We start from the raw sequence: 15,520 nt of genomic DNA, 5'->3' as shown, positions 1-15,520 counted from the left end.
TATATACCACTTTTCTATTCTTTTCGACCACTCAAAACACTACAAGTCACATTCACCCGTTCACACACATTCATACACTGATGACAGAGGCTACCACACATGGTGCCAACGTGTGCATCCGGAGGGAGCCAACCATTCACACACATTCTTCCATTGTTGGTGCAGCCATTGGGAGCAATTCAGGGGTTATGTGTCTTGCCCAAGGGCACATCGATATGTGGACTGGAGGAGCCGGGAATCAAACCGCCAATCAAGTTTTAACAGCCAGTATGACCAGGAGAAATGATTACAGTGGGGAAGACCGCAATCAGTGGTTATATGGACACCTGACTGTTTTAAGACATTCCTTCAGAGATTCAAAAACAATATGTGAGATGTTATTTGAAGTAGTTTTTTTTTTTTGGACATACAGATCAAAATTTGAAAGGCATCACAGTAAAAGGTATTGCAAAAAATCCCAATTTTAAAAATATTACATTGTTTTCTATCTATAAACCCATGAACATGATGCAGCAACACAGCTGTATGTATCCTATACAAGGTTAAGATAGTGTTGTTATTTACTAATTAGCTGACTAGAAGAGTGAAATGTTAATATCTTCTGTAAAAAGCAGTAGGTCACAAACTTTATAACTAATATGTAGTGGAACTGGGACACAGGAGACACGGGATAAGAAAAATGTATTTTTTATTGAATGTTAAGAATAAGGACACATTTACACAATAGTGCATATACATTTACTTACAGCACATGTGCCCCAGAATAAAGGAAAATGGCTTTTGTTTTAATTGAAAGGCTGCATTAAAATACTCTTTACTGACACACATGAGAGCATAACAGCTAAATTTAGAGATGTTTGATCCATTTAACCAACTTAAATCCAGCTGAACTCTGATGACTGTGCAGGTAAAAAAAAAAGAGTAAAAAGATGTTTCAGCCTGTCAAAAAAACTAACAGCAAGATTTTGATAAATTAGAAGGTTTACCACCAAATTTGATTACTGTAGCAGTATGAGAGGTTTTAGGACAGAGTAGGACTGTTAAATGATGACAGATGGGCAACATTTAAGTGACGACCATCATTTTCAACCCTGCTATTTCTTTAATTACCAAATTAACATGGTAGATGTTCTGTAATGAAACATGAGGGCACTGACAGCACAAGTGATGGCATAATTACAACCAAAAAACAAAAAGATAAAACATAAAAACTTCAAAGTGTTGATCTTACAAACATGTAAGACAAAATAAATACAGCGGTTCATGAATTCCTGTACAGCCAGAAGAGGGTGGGAAAGAAAACGGAGCACGATTACAGTTAAAGGGGCCAAAATAACAGGAAAGTCCTATCGAGGAGAAGTAAAGAGAATCCATCTTGATAAGTAACCTTTCCAGTGGGAGTCCAGTCACAGCCAACTTCGATCACGAGCCAAATAATCTGCAAGGATTGGAGATATTTAGCCAGGCTTCAGCAGTTTGAGTTCATATATCAAGTAGATATCTGCCACATTTACAGTCTGTAAGTTAAAAAATATCTACTCAATTTGACTAATTTGGCCAACTGAAGCTTCACATTAGCTTCAGTTAAACTTTTAAAAGCATTTTTGCACAAAAGCAGAACTGTGGATTGTTTCAGGAGGAGTGATTATAGCAAGAAAAATCTACTTCAATGTTCATTTGGGAAGCTGATTGTTTTAAGACAGACTTAAAAAACTGTGAACCTGTCATTTATCTAACAGAGTGTTACTCACAGTATCATGCAGAACATGATGAAGATGTTCCACAGCGCGATGAAGATCCGAAAGTATCGCAGGCTGAGCAGAAACTCTCTGATGTTGTCACCTAAAAGACATACTCTGATAAGGACCACAGACACCTGGAACACTTCTTCTTTTATTTTTTATTTTTCAGTCTCTCTCCCACACACCTGTTGTTGGTCCCCTGGACTCATCTCCAAATCCCTGGGACTCCTTTCTTTTCCTGCAAAATATCCACAGTTAACCTCTAACCTGTTGTTAAAATGACATCCATGTTGGGTTATTTTTGAAGGTCGATAGTGGCCCAGTGTTTGAGTTTTCTCACATCACATTCTTTTTGGACAATCTGTCATCTAATATATCTGATTTGGTTAATCTCATTATAATGAAGGGCAGACGCCATATTCATACATCAAAGTGGAAAGACCCCAAACACTAGTTTACTTTGTTTAGGATTGATTTGTAAATTATTTTAAATCATTGAAATGTGTAACAAGAACAAAAAACAAATCTTCTTTTCAGCTGCTCCACAAAGCAGAACAAAAACATTTGCACATGCTACTTTCAACCGTTACGCTCTGTGCTCCTCAACAGCCTTCAAGAGGATCTGAAAGAATATTTTCATTTTTAATCATACTTTCATTGCTTCTATTATTTACCTCTTACTTTCTTAATTACCCTTTGTTTAATGTTGTCTTATTTAAATACATGTCTTAAACTTTAAACAATTTTTAAGAGTTCATTAGTCTCTAAATCCATTTTTAACATCCTATAGCATGTTTTAGTCACTTGTAAAGCACTCTGAATTGCATTATATTTATTTTAAAGGTGCTATATGTAAAGAAAATTAAGTTTGATTGATTGATTGATTGATTGATTGATTAAGGGCTGTTCTGGATTATGATAATAATTTTGCTAGTTGATTATCAATTCATAAAATGATGGCGGTATTGTGTTCATTTAATATTATATAATGTATATTTGTCTTGTCTGTCTTAGATTTTAAAGTGTGCTCACACGCCAGTGTAATGTATTGCTGAAATACATGTACAGTCACTGGCCACTTCATTAAGTACATATGTGTAATGTAATTCAGTCCAATACAACAGCTCTTCCATTAATTTTACTTTTACTAGGCCCCCTCATATATGTTAATGGAGTGGTCAAAATATTAAGAACACCATTCAATGTAATGCACCCTCGTACATCACCATCACCCACTACGACCTCAATAATAAACATAAAGTAGAATTATCGCCTTTCTGACAATGTCAACTAAAACTGAAACTGTATACGATGAACGTGAATACTCACAGCTTGAAATTCAGCACAGCTCCCGCATTCACCAGTAAGGTCCTGAAGAGACACAAACATGTTGTTGACAGGTGAAACTTTTAATGTGTTATTTACCTGGTGAGCTGGCGTTAGCATAGAGCTAGTTAGCTTCATAGTCCGCTGTCAAAACCACGACATAGTGCTCAATAACACATACAGAAAACGTCTCAGTTAAAGTAAAAATGTGCCCACGAGTGTAATATGTCAATAAAATCAGACAAATTACCCGAATATCAACAGATCTCCGATCATCTTGTCCACATCACATCACAGAAAACGCCTAACTTCCGTGTTCGCAAACGCAACCAGGAATGTGACCAATAGGAATCGAGCAACCGGAGGCGCGTCAGATGAAGGTTTTTAGAGCCCCGAGTTTAGTTTGCCAGGCTGCTCACCTTCATCTTTATAACACATCCATAGTCTTCATCTTTTATAACACTACCATAGTCTTCATCTTTGATAACACATGCGTATTCTTCATCTTTTATAACACATTCATAGTCTTCATCTTTTATAACACATTCATAGTCTTCATCTTTTATAACACATCCATAACCTTCAACTTTTTATAATACATCCATAGTCTTCATCATCTTATAATACATACATAGTCTTCATCTTTTATAACACAACCATAGTCTTCATCTTTGATAACACATGCCTAGTCTTCATCTTTTATAACACATTCATAGTCTTTTTCTTCCTATAACACATTCATAGTCTTCATCTTTGATAACACAACCATAGTCTTCATCGTCATATAACACAATCATTGTCTTCATCTTCTTATACCACATTCACAGTCTTCATCTTTTATAACACATTCATAGTCTTCATCTTCCTATAACACATCCATAATCTTCATCTTTGATAACACATCCATAGTATTCATCTTTTATAATGCATCCATCTTCATCTTCGTATAACACATCCATAGTCTTCATCTTTTATAACACATTCATAGTCTTTTTCTTCCTATAACACATTCATAGTCTTCATCTTTGATAACACAACCATAGTCTTCATCGTCATATAACACAATCATTGTCTTCATCTTCTTATACCACATTCACAGTCTTCATCTTTTATAACACATTCATAGTCTTCATCTTCCTATAACACATCCATAATCTTCATCTTTGATAACACATCCATAGTATTCATCTTTTATAATGCATCCATCTTCATCTTCGTATAACACATCCATAGTCTTCATCTTTTATAACACATTCATAGTCTTCATCTTTTATAACACATCCATAGTCTTCATCTTTTATAACACATTCATAGTCTTCATCTTTTATAACACATCCATAACCTTCAACTTTTTATAATACATCCATAGTCTTCATCATCTTATAATACATCCATAGTCTTCATCATCTTATAATGTATCTATAGTCTTCATTGAGCAAACTGTTATGATGTTTTCTAATAAATGTATTCTTAGATTAAAGGTCGGTTGAGGGGAAGTGACACAAAGTTGAAACTGAAAACCACTGTCACTGAAAAAACACTTAAACAGTGACAATTGTCATCAAAAACAACATCAGAATTTAAACAAATACTGTATAGGCCTATCATAAGGGAATACAATAAGATATTAAGTGTGTGGTCAAAAATGAAAAAGCTTTTACATTCATTTTATTAAAAGCTTGATTTACTTATTTATTTATTTAAATTTCAGTGCCCATACAACTTTTTTCAAGTGTCAGTTTTGTTTAATTAATATATGTTTTGTTCTCAATGCCAAAACCTAAAGTCACTGTTCTGGTCCCTCAAAGGAGATGGATATATTTTAAAACTTTTTCTTTTACAAAAAATAACACATTTTCTTGTAGGAATGTTGATCACGCATTCCTCAAAAAAAAGTTAATTTACAAAAACTATAAGCAGATTCTAAATAACAACAACATTGACAGTATAAGTATACATACATACATAAAAATGAAATAATAAGTACATGTATGTATTAAAAATATATACACTTAAGGCAACATCTCTTTACATTCCAGCAGTGAATGTATCAAGTTTCAATTATATTTCCACACATAACATTGTACCATAAATCATTCATATGTTGAGACACTATCAACAAATCACATGAGGAGTCCTGTCGTGGCAAAGATAACTAAATTAATACATAAAAACCATAGACTGTATGATAAAAACACACAGTCTTGGTCAAGCCTGACTGCTTTTTTGTATTGGTTGGTGTGTATCAGCTCATTTCGAACCATAATTATGTCAAAAAATATTCAGTCAGTCAGTTAGTTGTTTAGTTTGTACATCAGTTAAATCAACGTCTTTGCATTTTCACAACAGTTTTAAAAAGCCAATAAATTGAGGAGAGTAAGAAAATGATTGAGAAAAACAGCATGACTTGACAACAAATAGATTCAGTTATGAAAATGATTCAAATGGGGCTGCAGAGTGTAGGTAAAGAAAAGAGAAAATAGGCTTTGTATAAAATATTCTAATTACATTTGCTTTAATATCACTCTACCACCTTCCTGAATGTAAACGTAACGGGTTCAAAGGGTGGAATAGATGAATGAATGATAATGATAATCACTCTCAAACAAAGATGTCTTTATTCCTCATAGTTCTTGAAAAGTTGAAATTTTGGAGATACAAGGTTTTCATCTGACAACATCCGGTTGTAATTTTGGAGCCCTCTGGTGGCGACAGAGGGTATTGCTCTGATTATTATTATTGGCCATTAGACATAAAAGGAAGAAATTGAAAAATAAAGAAATTCAATTAATAAAATGTGTATTAAAAATGTTGTTGCTGTTATTTATTTGTCTTCATCATTTCTGCGCCTTCAGTCCAAACATTTTGATGATATCACCAAATATTTCTGAGCTGTTCCTGATGAGATCCGCTGACACTCGGTGCAGGATCTGATTCGGGTTGAAGGATGTTTTTATGAGAGGGGTGAATCAATCTTAGTCCGCATTAAAGCGTGGACACTTGTCTCAGGCTTCAGTGTGTCTCCGGGATGTGGACAAACCTCCAACTGCGTCTTAAATGACGATGGTGAAGACAGGAGAATCAACCTTTTGTCTCATGGTGTAATTCTCAAGCAGCTGTCACGCAAACCTCCTGTCGCTTAAAAAGCGAAGCAGCTGGCACTGAGCGCAGATGATGATGATGATGATAGTAATGATGATGATGCTGAGGCTATGGAGATGAGGTATTAATAGGAGAGCTTGAGTGTCACAGGCTTTTCACTGTCGATATCGGGGGGCTTGGTGGAGAGCCGGCGGACCGGGTTTTGAGGGGGGCTTCCGATCCTGAGTGCGCAGTTGGAATAAAAAACACAACACAGAGATTCACTGGTTCGGGTTGAGACGGGCAACATGGAAATGCTGGCAGTTCTTAATTTGGGCGATTTTGCCCAAGCTTTCACTAAAGTGGGATTGTTTCCTGTGTTTGATCTCGCTTATTACATCGTGTCCATCCTCTACCTCAAGTATGAGCCAGGTGAGTGTGTTTCTCACTTTTCTCTTGGCTTCAAGTGCGCGTTGTTTTTCCACATTGAGGATGTCCTTCATTATTTCACAAGTGTATTTTTCTATGAGCTATGCGCTATTTGGCAGGTGCATGCACCATTCATCTGTGCGTAAATGCGTATGTATCTATTTATAACAAGACATAGTAAACATATATCTAGAATAACATATTTCCAACTTAGGAAATTCAACATTTATACCATTAAGAATTTATAAGTAATGAATGAAAAACTATAATATGTGTATGTGTAACTGAATGTGCATTAAGAAGCCTATTATAAAGTTAATTTTACTGCATTTTCTGCTCTGTAGCTGCACATTGTTCTGATATCCTTACAAGGACTTTCTGTTGCTGTTATCTGAATATTACCCTATCCGTGTAAAGCATGACCTGTTACATAAACTAAAGCAGGAGCACCACAGCTCTGCTTGCTTGGTGTGAGGGAAAATCTTGTACTGCAGCAGCCTGACCTCATTCAAAGTGGGGAAATCACTGAAGTAGATTAAACCACCCGGCTATGCATGATATTTTCCAAGATTTAACTCCTTTGAGCAACTGAGCCCGAGGAGGATGAAACATGAGAGAAGGCCTGTGCATACCAGCAACTTAGGCAATAAATAGAAGATCCTGAAATAGATGTCAGTGGGTCTCCGAAGCCCCTCTGCTGCACTTCCAGGCTATTTACACTGACTGCTAAAGTTGAAATAAGCTGCAGAGGAAAAAGTCGAGCATTGCTTGGTCTCTAACATAATTCAGTTGCCAAACTTTTAAAGGATAAGGTCACTCTGAGGTGAAAATTCAGTCAGTTTGCTTGCTTTCATGTCAGCTAAGACTTCACTGAAGATGCTAGGAGCAGTGGAAAAGCATCTCAGCCACATGTCAAATTAGAAAAGTTTACAGCTGCAACTTTAAACCTTTAAATGAGCCTATTACATCCAGCAAATCCCGTCCAAACAGCTTGTACAGCATAATCCATGTGTCAAACCCTTCGCACTGTGTGTACAAAAGTTTGATAGTAAACTCAACGGATACCATGTATTCCTCGACAACGATGCTCCTGCTTGCTGCAAGGAAAATATAGGAGCTAGTTGTCAGGTGAATAAACTTTTACACCCCTACTTTAATCATTTGGCTTCATAAATCTTGGAAGAAAAAATACAAACTCTAAGAGAAAGCAAATGTGTATTACACGCTTTGGTTACACTGTGAATCTTGTGTTATAGCCTTTGAAGTGGTGTAACACAACAAATGCATATAAAAAACTGAAATAAATGTAAAAGTAAGCAGAGTACACAAATTAAAACATCTGAAAAGAAACAGTTTAAGTATAAACATATAAATAATGTAAAATGTGGAGGAACTCATGGTGTCGCATATTAAACTGAGTAAGAAGTGAATGACTTTTCTATTCTGAATTATCTAATCCATGAACCTGATCTCTTTTACAACAGTTACAACTGATGCAGTTTGCTAATTTTAGCACATAAAGCACACAGCACATGAAGTAGCACATAAACACATAAAGTTATGAAAAGAGCAGTTGTGACACTATTGGTGCTCACTTTTCTCAGGATGACATTTATTTCACCACATTTGTTGTATTTTGTGTTAAATGAAATGAAAAAAAGTCAAAAACATGAAGTGAAAGCTCGTCTTGATTCATTAGGACTCAGGTGTACTGTAGCATGCAGCCACCAAAACTGACTTCATGACTGCAATTGTGTTTCAGCTTCGCATCTGAGAACATTTTACAGTCAAATTTAATGTAAATGTGCAGCCAACATTTGCAAGATCTTATGTTCAACATTCACTACACATGTCTGAGAGCGGAGTTTCACCACATGACTGAGTTTTAGGGGTCAACATGGGTGGGGTAGAAGAGACAAGGCAAGTGTGGTGTTGGGGGGGGGGTCAAAGGTTAAGACAGGCCTGACAGATGCAAGGCAGGAGAAGCACTTGAGCAGAGGGTATTAATAGGGCGGCATTTCTCTGGATCAGATTGCCTTCAAACTGAGCGCCAGTCGCACCATGACACCCTCACCCACCTGTCGTTGGAGATTTGTGAGGCGAAACAGTCGCGCCCTGCTCACATCTCGACTTACTGTGTCTGTAACAATGTTGGCAAGTCTTCGCCCACATGGAAACAAATATACAGTCTTAAAATCAGATTTGTGCATGTTGTTGTACATGATTATGGTCATGTTTTATAAAGACACCTATTATGTGTGTAATATATGAAACAACAGCACTGGAATACAACTCCAGTTTTACTCAAGTACTGTTCTTAAGTACAGTTTGGAGGTACTTGTAGTTCACATAAGTATCCTACTGTAAACCTCTAATATTGTACTTGCACCACATTTATTTCACAGCTGTCATCACAGTTATAGTTACAAAACTTATAAGCAGTTTATAAAACAGCATAAGGTAGTTAAATTTGGCTCCAACTCAATAAGCAGCTGCATTAAAGTTCTGCTTACATGTTGATGCATCAAAAATAATTATCCAGTATTATCATACAACACTAATTGTGGGTATTCTGCATAATGAGCTTTGTTATGTTGGATGCTTTTTGCTGATAATACTTCTACTATACTTAGATAAAAGTTTAAATACTGGACTTTTTCTTGTAATCGAGTATTTTTGTAGTGTGGTATTGTTGCTTTTACTTAAGTAAGTAATCAGAAAACTTCTTTCTAGTGTTATTATCTGCATGCTGTGGACACAAAACACCCAAACAGTCATCTGTTTTTAGTTTATTTGGCATCAGTTTTATCCATTTATCTCTTATCTAGTGAAATATTTATGGTAACAGGGGTGCTGATTTAAATGAGTAATTATATCATATTATATAATATAAATGTTTTGTGTGTGACAGATCAGCTGTACATGCATACTGTATGAACCAATCTATTATATCACTATTATTAATCTCTGCTCAGTTATGTATACTTTAAAGTCATTTGCTGTGTTAGTAAACTGCCGTGTTACTATGACTGTAAACGTCCTGAGTCAATATTAGGTTATGATAAAGAGGCGTGCTATCAGGGCGTGCACTGAAGTTGTTGACTGGGCATGGACAAAGATACAGCACATAGATACACAAGGCGTCCACTGATAATGAACGTCACTGCTGTAGGAACTAACAGAAAGTTTGAATATAATCTTTGGGATTCCCAAATAAGAGCAAAGAATTCAAGTTTATGAGCGTCATTAAGGAGCTTGGAATAATTTTATATTTGATAATAAGACACTTGATGAAAGTAAAAGAGCTTTTTGCAAAAAAAAAAAAAAAAAAAGGTTTAAAATAATTGAATCAGCGTTTGCTGGGAACGAGGGCTACAAGTTAGGGGTTGGAGAGAAGTGAAGTTATCAGACCTCTACAGCTGGCTCCTCATTTCTGGTTGAGGCTAGCGGCTCAAAGCTACATTGAGTTGCGTTGTGGGTACGATATCTCTGATTCTGCTGTGTTTTGATCCTTTATTTTTTTACTCTCCATAATGACAGTGGCTACATTTACATGGACCCTAATATTCTACTATTAATCAGAATAATCAGAATAGAAATGCCTCAAGTATCCACTTCAATCAGAAGAGACAGGCCTGATCAGAGGAAATTTTGAATGGTGTTCAAAGGTGTAAACCTTTGATAATCTGTTCAATAGGACAATATAAGCACCTAATAATTATGTAAATGCTTAATCCGATTGTTTCTATCTGGTTGGAATAAATACTTTCTGTGCATGTTCGGACCACGTGGGGATAACACATAGACTATATAAAAATAATGAAGCCCCACAATGTGATGTCAGCATACTTACATGATGTGGTTGCTCTGGCGTATGGCATGGGTCATCAATGTGTGTGTCAGCACGCAACCTTGGGGGGCTCCAGTGTTGTCTAAAAAAAGCAATTTATTAATTCATTTAAAAAAAAACTGAACTTGTGGTTTTTTCCTAACCCTGACTATGTGATATCTGATATTTAATAAAAAAACAAACACCCATATATAAGTAGGGCTCTGACTGCATAAACACACACACACACACACACACACACACACACACACACACACACACACGCATGTTCTAAAGTAACTTATACACGTTCACTTCAACAAATCCTTATCGCTGTGATATTTTTATTTTCACACTCCAATGTGTGTGACGGACTGCTCCTAACAGCTCTTTTTCTGTTTTGCAGGCTCGGTGGAGGTCTCTCGCAGGAGTCCTGTGGCCTCCTGGCTCTGTGCCATGCTCTACTGCTTTGGTAGTTATATCGTGGCAGACATCTTGCTTGGAGGCAGCCCACTCGACTATTTCCAACACAACAGCCACATCCTGCTGGCCTCAGCTGTCTGGTGAGAAAGTCCTCAGAACAGTTTTACCCTTCACATGGGTAGAAATAGTGCTTTTAGGTCACACGTGGCTTATGGATTTGTTGGGTTATTTGAGTCATATTTTCCCATCAGATTTCTATGTGTTAGATGAACATATTGGTCATTTCCTTTAAAAAGAAAAGCATCAAAAATCAACAAATCAAATTAATGTAATGTCTTTTTCAGTGGTTAAAAATAACTTTCACAGGAAAGGAACAAAAGTTTAAAGGGTCAGTTCACTCAAAGCACACACACTAACATTTTCCACTTCATATCAGAGCTATCAAGCCATGAGGATAGTGTGCACAATCTTTGTGCTGCAAATTTAAATATTAATATGGAAATGAAATTCCCCAAAAAATAAAAACACAATGACCCAACCCAATCAGGATAATCTGGGAGCTATTTTTCTCTAGCCTATATATAATTGAGATTGACCTCATTTGTACTATATCAGCAGCGGGAATCTCAAAACATTGGCAAATAAAGCCTTCATGACTTGATACTACTAATTATAAGTGGGAAAATAGGTTGTTTTTGTAAATTGAGTGAACTGAACCTTTAATACATGATACAAACTTTATCCATCAAAGCTGAATAAACATCACTGAACGACCAACTGCAGAAAAATGGGTTTTATTCCCCCCTTTCCTCTATCTAATATCTGACTCTCTTTTTTTCTCTCTTTATGTCAACACAAACACAGGTACCTCATCTTTTACTGCCCGCTGAACCTCTTCTATAAATGTGTGGCTTTCCTGCCCGTCAAGCTGGTGTTGGTCGCCCTGAAGGAGGTCGTCCGCGCCCGTAAGATCGCCGCTGGTGTTCACCACGCCCACCACGCCTACCACCACGGCTTCTTCATCATGGTCATCATCGGATACGTCAAAGGTTAGTGTGTTATAATTTCACAGAAGTGTGCATCAGTTCACTGTTTTATTAGAAGTCAGTAAATGTGTTGTGATGGGACAGCTAGCAAAAAAATCTACTTTTTCTTCATCAGTGAATGAGAAATTACAGATTTATTGTAACTACATAAACTAACTTGAAGGAAAGTCATGGAGGTTGTTGGTTTATGTGCGTTGACAGATTTTGTGACTTTGTGACCAACTTTAGGACAAGTAAATTTGGGGACACATAAAATTTTCTTGTGATTTTATTTTATTTTTTAAAGTTAAGTGACAAACATGAGCACTTTTCCTTGAACAAAGTCTTTACTGGTACTTGATCAATCTGTAGTCTGTTGGTTGACAACTGCATTCAATGTGTGACAGCAAGCAACAACGTCAGTTACCTGCGCAACAGCCAGATTTAAACATAAATGAGCTACACATGTGCATACATGCAAGGCTGAATGGCCAATGGCTTAATACAATTCATGTTACAGCATAGAGAAATGATACACTGTCTATAAAGATGTAGGGAAATTGGGGTTCATCTGTCCATTCACTGTGTTCAAAATGACTAATTACTACTACCAAATAGGCAGCAGTTTAAATAAAGTATGTTAAAATTAGTTTGACTTAATTTTTAAAGTATAAAAGTAATTACTATGAATTCTCCACGAACAAATTATTTTAAAAGTGTGAAGTTTAAAGTTTAAATTTTTGAAGGAGAAAAAATTTCAGGCAGATCAATTAATCTAAGCTGCACAATCGTACTTCTAATTAAGTATTTTGTTTATGAAGAATGAGCTATAGAAATGCGAAGCAAGGGCTGTCCTGCTCTCTGCTATGTACTCTCTACCATCAGTGATATAATAGCGAGGTCCTGCAGGCATTCATGTTGAAGAAAGTCAGATAAGAGCAGTGACACGAGACAACTGACTTTTTTGTCCTCATTTTTTTCCACTGTCTATTTTTATCTTCCCAGGGTCTGGAGTAGCTCTCATTTCCAATTTTGAGCAGCTGCTGCGTGGTGTGTGGAGGCCTGAGACCAATGAGATCCTCAACATGTCATTGTAAGTGTGTGTGTGTGTGTGTGTGTGTGTGTGTTTCCTCCTCGTAAACTCATCACTGCCTCCTCAAGACTATGTGTAACCAAAACTTTCACTCACAAAACTATGACTTAAAGGTATCTGTGATTCAAAGAAACATAAAGTTATGCACAAAACAGTGTCTTGTTAAAGTGACAGTGCAGTACTAAAAAAAATGTAATTATGGCGCCCCCTTGTGGTAATATCTAAAAAGGCATTTTGGCACTCTGTCATACATGCTGCTTAAACAATGTCACTGTTAGATGAAACTTCTTATTACTAGAGCAAAAAAATTTGATTCAGTATTGAATCAAAATGAAATGAAAATAAAAAGAGAATAAAAATTGCAGCTTCTCAAACCTCATGTCATAAAGGTTCATTTTGGTCAATGAAGGTTTTTAAGGTGCTTTTATCTTCTGCTCCATCTTATTGTTATTGTGATCTCTGCTGCAGCTATTTCACTGACAGTTTGTCTTTCTTCTCTGCAGCCCAACCAAAGCCAGCCTGTACGGAGCCATCCTCTTCACCCTGCAGGAGGCTCACTGGCTGCCAGTGTCCAAGAGCACCCTCATCCTCATCTTCACCCTCTTCATGGCCACAAGCAAGGTACGGTCTGTGCAGCTCTGTGATGTGTCGGTAGCAGTTCTGCTGTCCTGATTTATTTTAAACTTATGCTGTTTTATAAACTTCTGTTTAATAAAAGAAGGTGGCATTCCTCCATTATAAATTTATTATGTGTCTACAGCAGCATTTCCACCTCTTGTTTCAAACATACAGAGTTATATTTGAACAAAAACAAGTAGAGGTTTTTATAACTGGTCTGATATTGGTACAATGAAGTAAAAAAACAAAATTCTTCCTCCCACTAAAAGATTTATGAAGGTTGGTAAATTAACTCTGAACATTGCAGCTGGAGATGAATCTTTATACCACGTACCACCACTTTCACACTGTGTTGTTTTAAGTTTTCAAGCACTCCCTGTTTCTTGTTTGTTTTAGTGCATGGGACATGCTGTGTGTATTTTTTGCGCTCCTTTAATTAAACACAACTTGTTGACTTTTTTGACCACTTCTGGCACTATGGAGCAATGTTTGGATGAGCAGCTCTTTGTCTTTATCATGTGCTTCACTAGCACACATGTATGCAGATGAGAATGTGTTGCCAAGTTTCTTGTTCTTCCACTGATCCACAGCTAATGTACAAAATAAGACAGCTGGGTGATGTAAATGATGCAGATTTCAATTATTCAAATATTTGACTTTTGCAAAGATTTTATAAAGAAGGAATTATATTCAGCATGTCGGAATTGTTCTCAAGATATTTTCACAGGGTACTTTTAATAAGTGACAACAGCGTTGTAATATTGCACTTTCATAAATTGGAAGAGAAAAATTCTAAATATCTTGATGCAGAAGAGACAGATTTTTTTTTTTGTTCATGATATGAGCTCTAGAAATGTTTGATCCTACAGTTCCCATAATCCAACAGAATCTTTCATTAGACCCTCCCTGTCTGGTAAACGACCATTTTTCAAAATCCATCTATTCAGTTTGTATCACAGGATTTCTGTTAAAAACTGAAGTCTATTGCTCCTTTAAATATCACAAAATCAGGTTAATCTCTTTTAACCGTCACCATCTTCCTGTCCTCCCAGGTTTGGATGACTGCCCGACACTCTCACGGCTCCCCTTTCGCTCTCATTGAGTCCTGGATTTGCCATCTGCTGTTCGGCTCCCCTCTGGGCTCTGAGGACGACCACCACCACCATCCTCCTGCTGCCGCCCCATCCTCACCACTCAAAACCAAGGAGGAGCTGAGTGATGGTACTCGCAAAAGGAAGGCAAAGAAAGCCGAGTAGGGCGCCGCGCTGAACCACTGAAACTGCATCTGACTTGCCCTCATGGCCTGCGCATGATGGCACTTCCCATTCCTTTTCCAGGGAAAGGGGCAGTTTGATGTTTCACCAAATGAGACCCTTTCTATTAGAGCAACATGGTGCTTCCTGCGTTTTACACAGCACAGGGACTCTGTAAATATTACGGCAAATGATTCACTCTTCAACCCAACCTGGACATTTGAAAGCTATTTATTTACCTGCATCTGTGCTCAACACTATGTGGTGATCCACGTTCAGGAGGTCCACGTCGTTCTAGGATGGCCTCCTGCTCCACATCAGTAGTTGTGGCAGCGATTTCAACCCGAAATTCAAATGTGAATGAAGCGCTATGTGAAAGAACATTTCTGCTTTTTACATTGAGATAAGGACAAATTCATGTCTTTAAATAAAATCAAGAGAAACATTTTGTGTCGGTGGTTTTTAATTTCCCTTTAATTATGAGTCATAAGATGATCAGTATAAGAGTATTCCATAACTTATAGATTTTTGATGCATGAAAGACTTTAATTTTACTCTAAACAGCTTTATAGATACTTAACCAGGAATCAGTGGTCAGTCAGGAGAATGTCTTCATAAACTCTCTGTTATGTAATGCTGAGGCTGCTGGGAGGTGGCAGGATAGGTCTGAGGTCAACTTGGGGTCATATACTGAGAAAGTT

General features: G+C 36.9%; 2 protein-coding genes across 2 annotated transcripts; one reads left to right on the top strand and one right to left on the bottom strand.

The window, feature by feature from the left end:
• Window positions 1–671: 671 nt before the first annotated feature.
• On the bottom strand, window positions 672–3,393 carry smim7 (small integral membrane protein 7). The gene is made up of 5 exons (XM_053322095.1): window positions 3,319–3,393; window positions 3,072–3,113; window positions 1,928–1,980; window positions 1,752–1,842; window positions 672–1,438 (listed from the first exon to the last, which is right to left on the bottom strand). The coding sequence occupies exons 1-5, from the start codon at window positions 3,342–3,344 to the stop codon at window positions 1,423–1,425; spliced, it is 228 nt and encodes a 75-aa protein (XP_053178070.1). The 5' UTR covers window positions 3,345–3,393; the 3' UTR covers window positions 672–1,422.
• Window positions 3,394–6,319: 2,926 nt separating this feature from the next.
• tmem38a (transmembrane protein 38A) lies at window positions 6,320–15,264 on the top strand. The gene is made up of 6 exons (XM_053321837.1): window positions 6,320–6,581; window positions 10,814–10,970; window positions 11,695–11,879; window positions 12,861–12,948; window positions 13,452–13,569; window positions 14,619–15,264. Exons 1-6 carry the CDS (start codon window positions 6,458–6,460, stop codon window positions 14,820–14,822), a joined length of 876 nt encoding a protein of 291 aa, XP_053177812.1. The 5' UTR covers window positions 6,320–6,457; the 3' UTR covers window positions 14,823–15,264.
• The last annotated feature ends 256 nt before the right edge of the window (window positions 15,265–15,520 follow it).

The sequence above is a fragment of the Scomber japonicus genome, chromosome 7, assembly GCF_027409825.1.
Source record: "Scomber japonicus isolate fScoJap1 chromosome 7, fScoJap1.pri, whole genome shotgun sequence".
NCBI lineage: Eukaryota > Metazoa > Chordata > Actinopteri > Scombriformes > Scombridae > Scomber > Scomber japonicus.
Note: the sequence above shows the minus strand (reverse complement) of the source record. Positions and strands in the feature narration are given on the sequence as shown.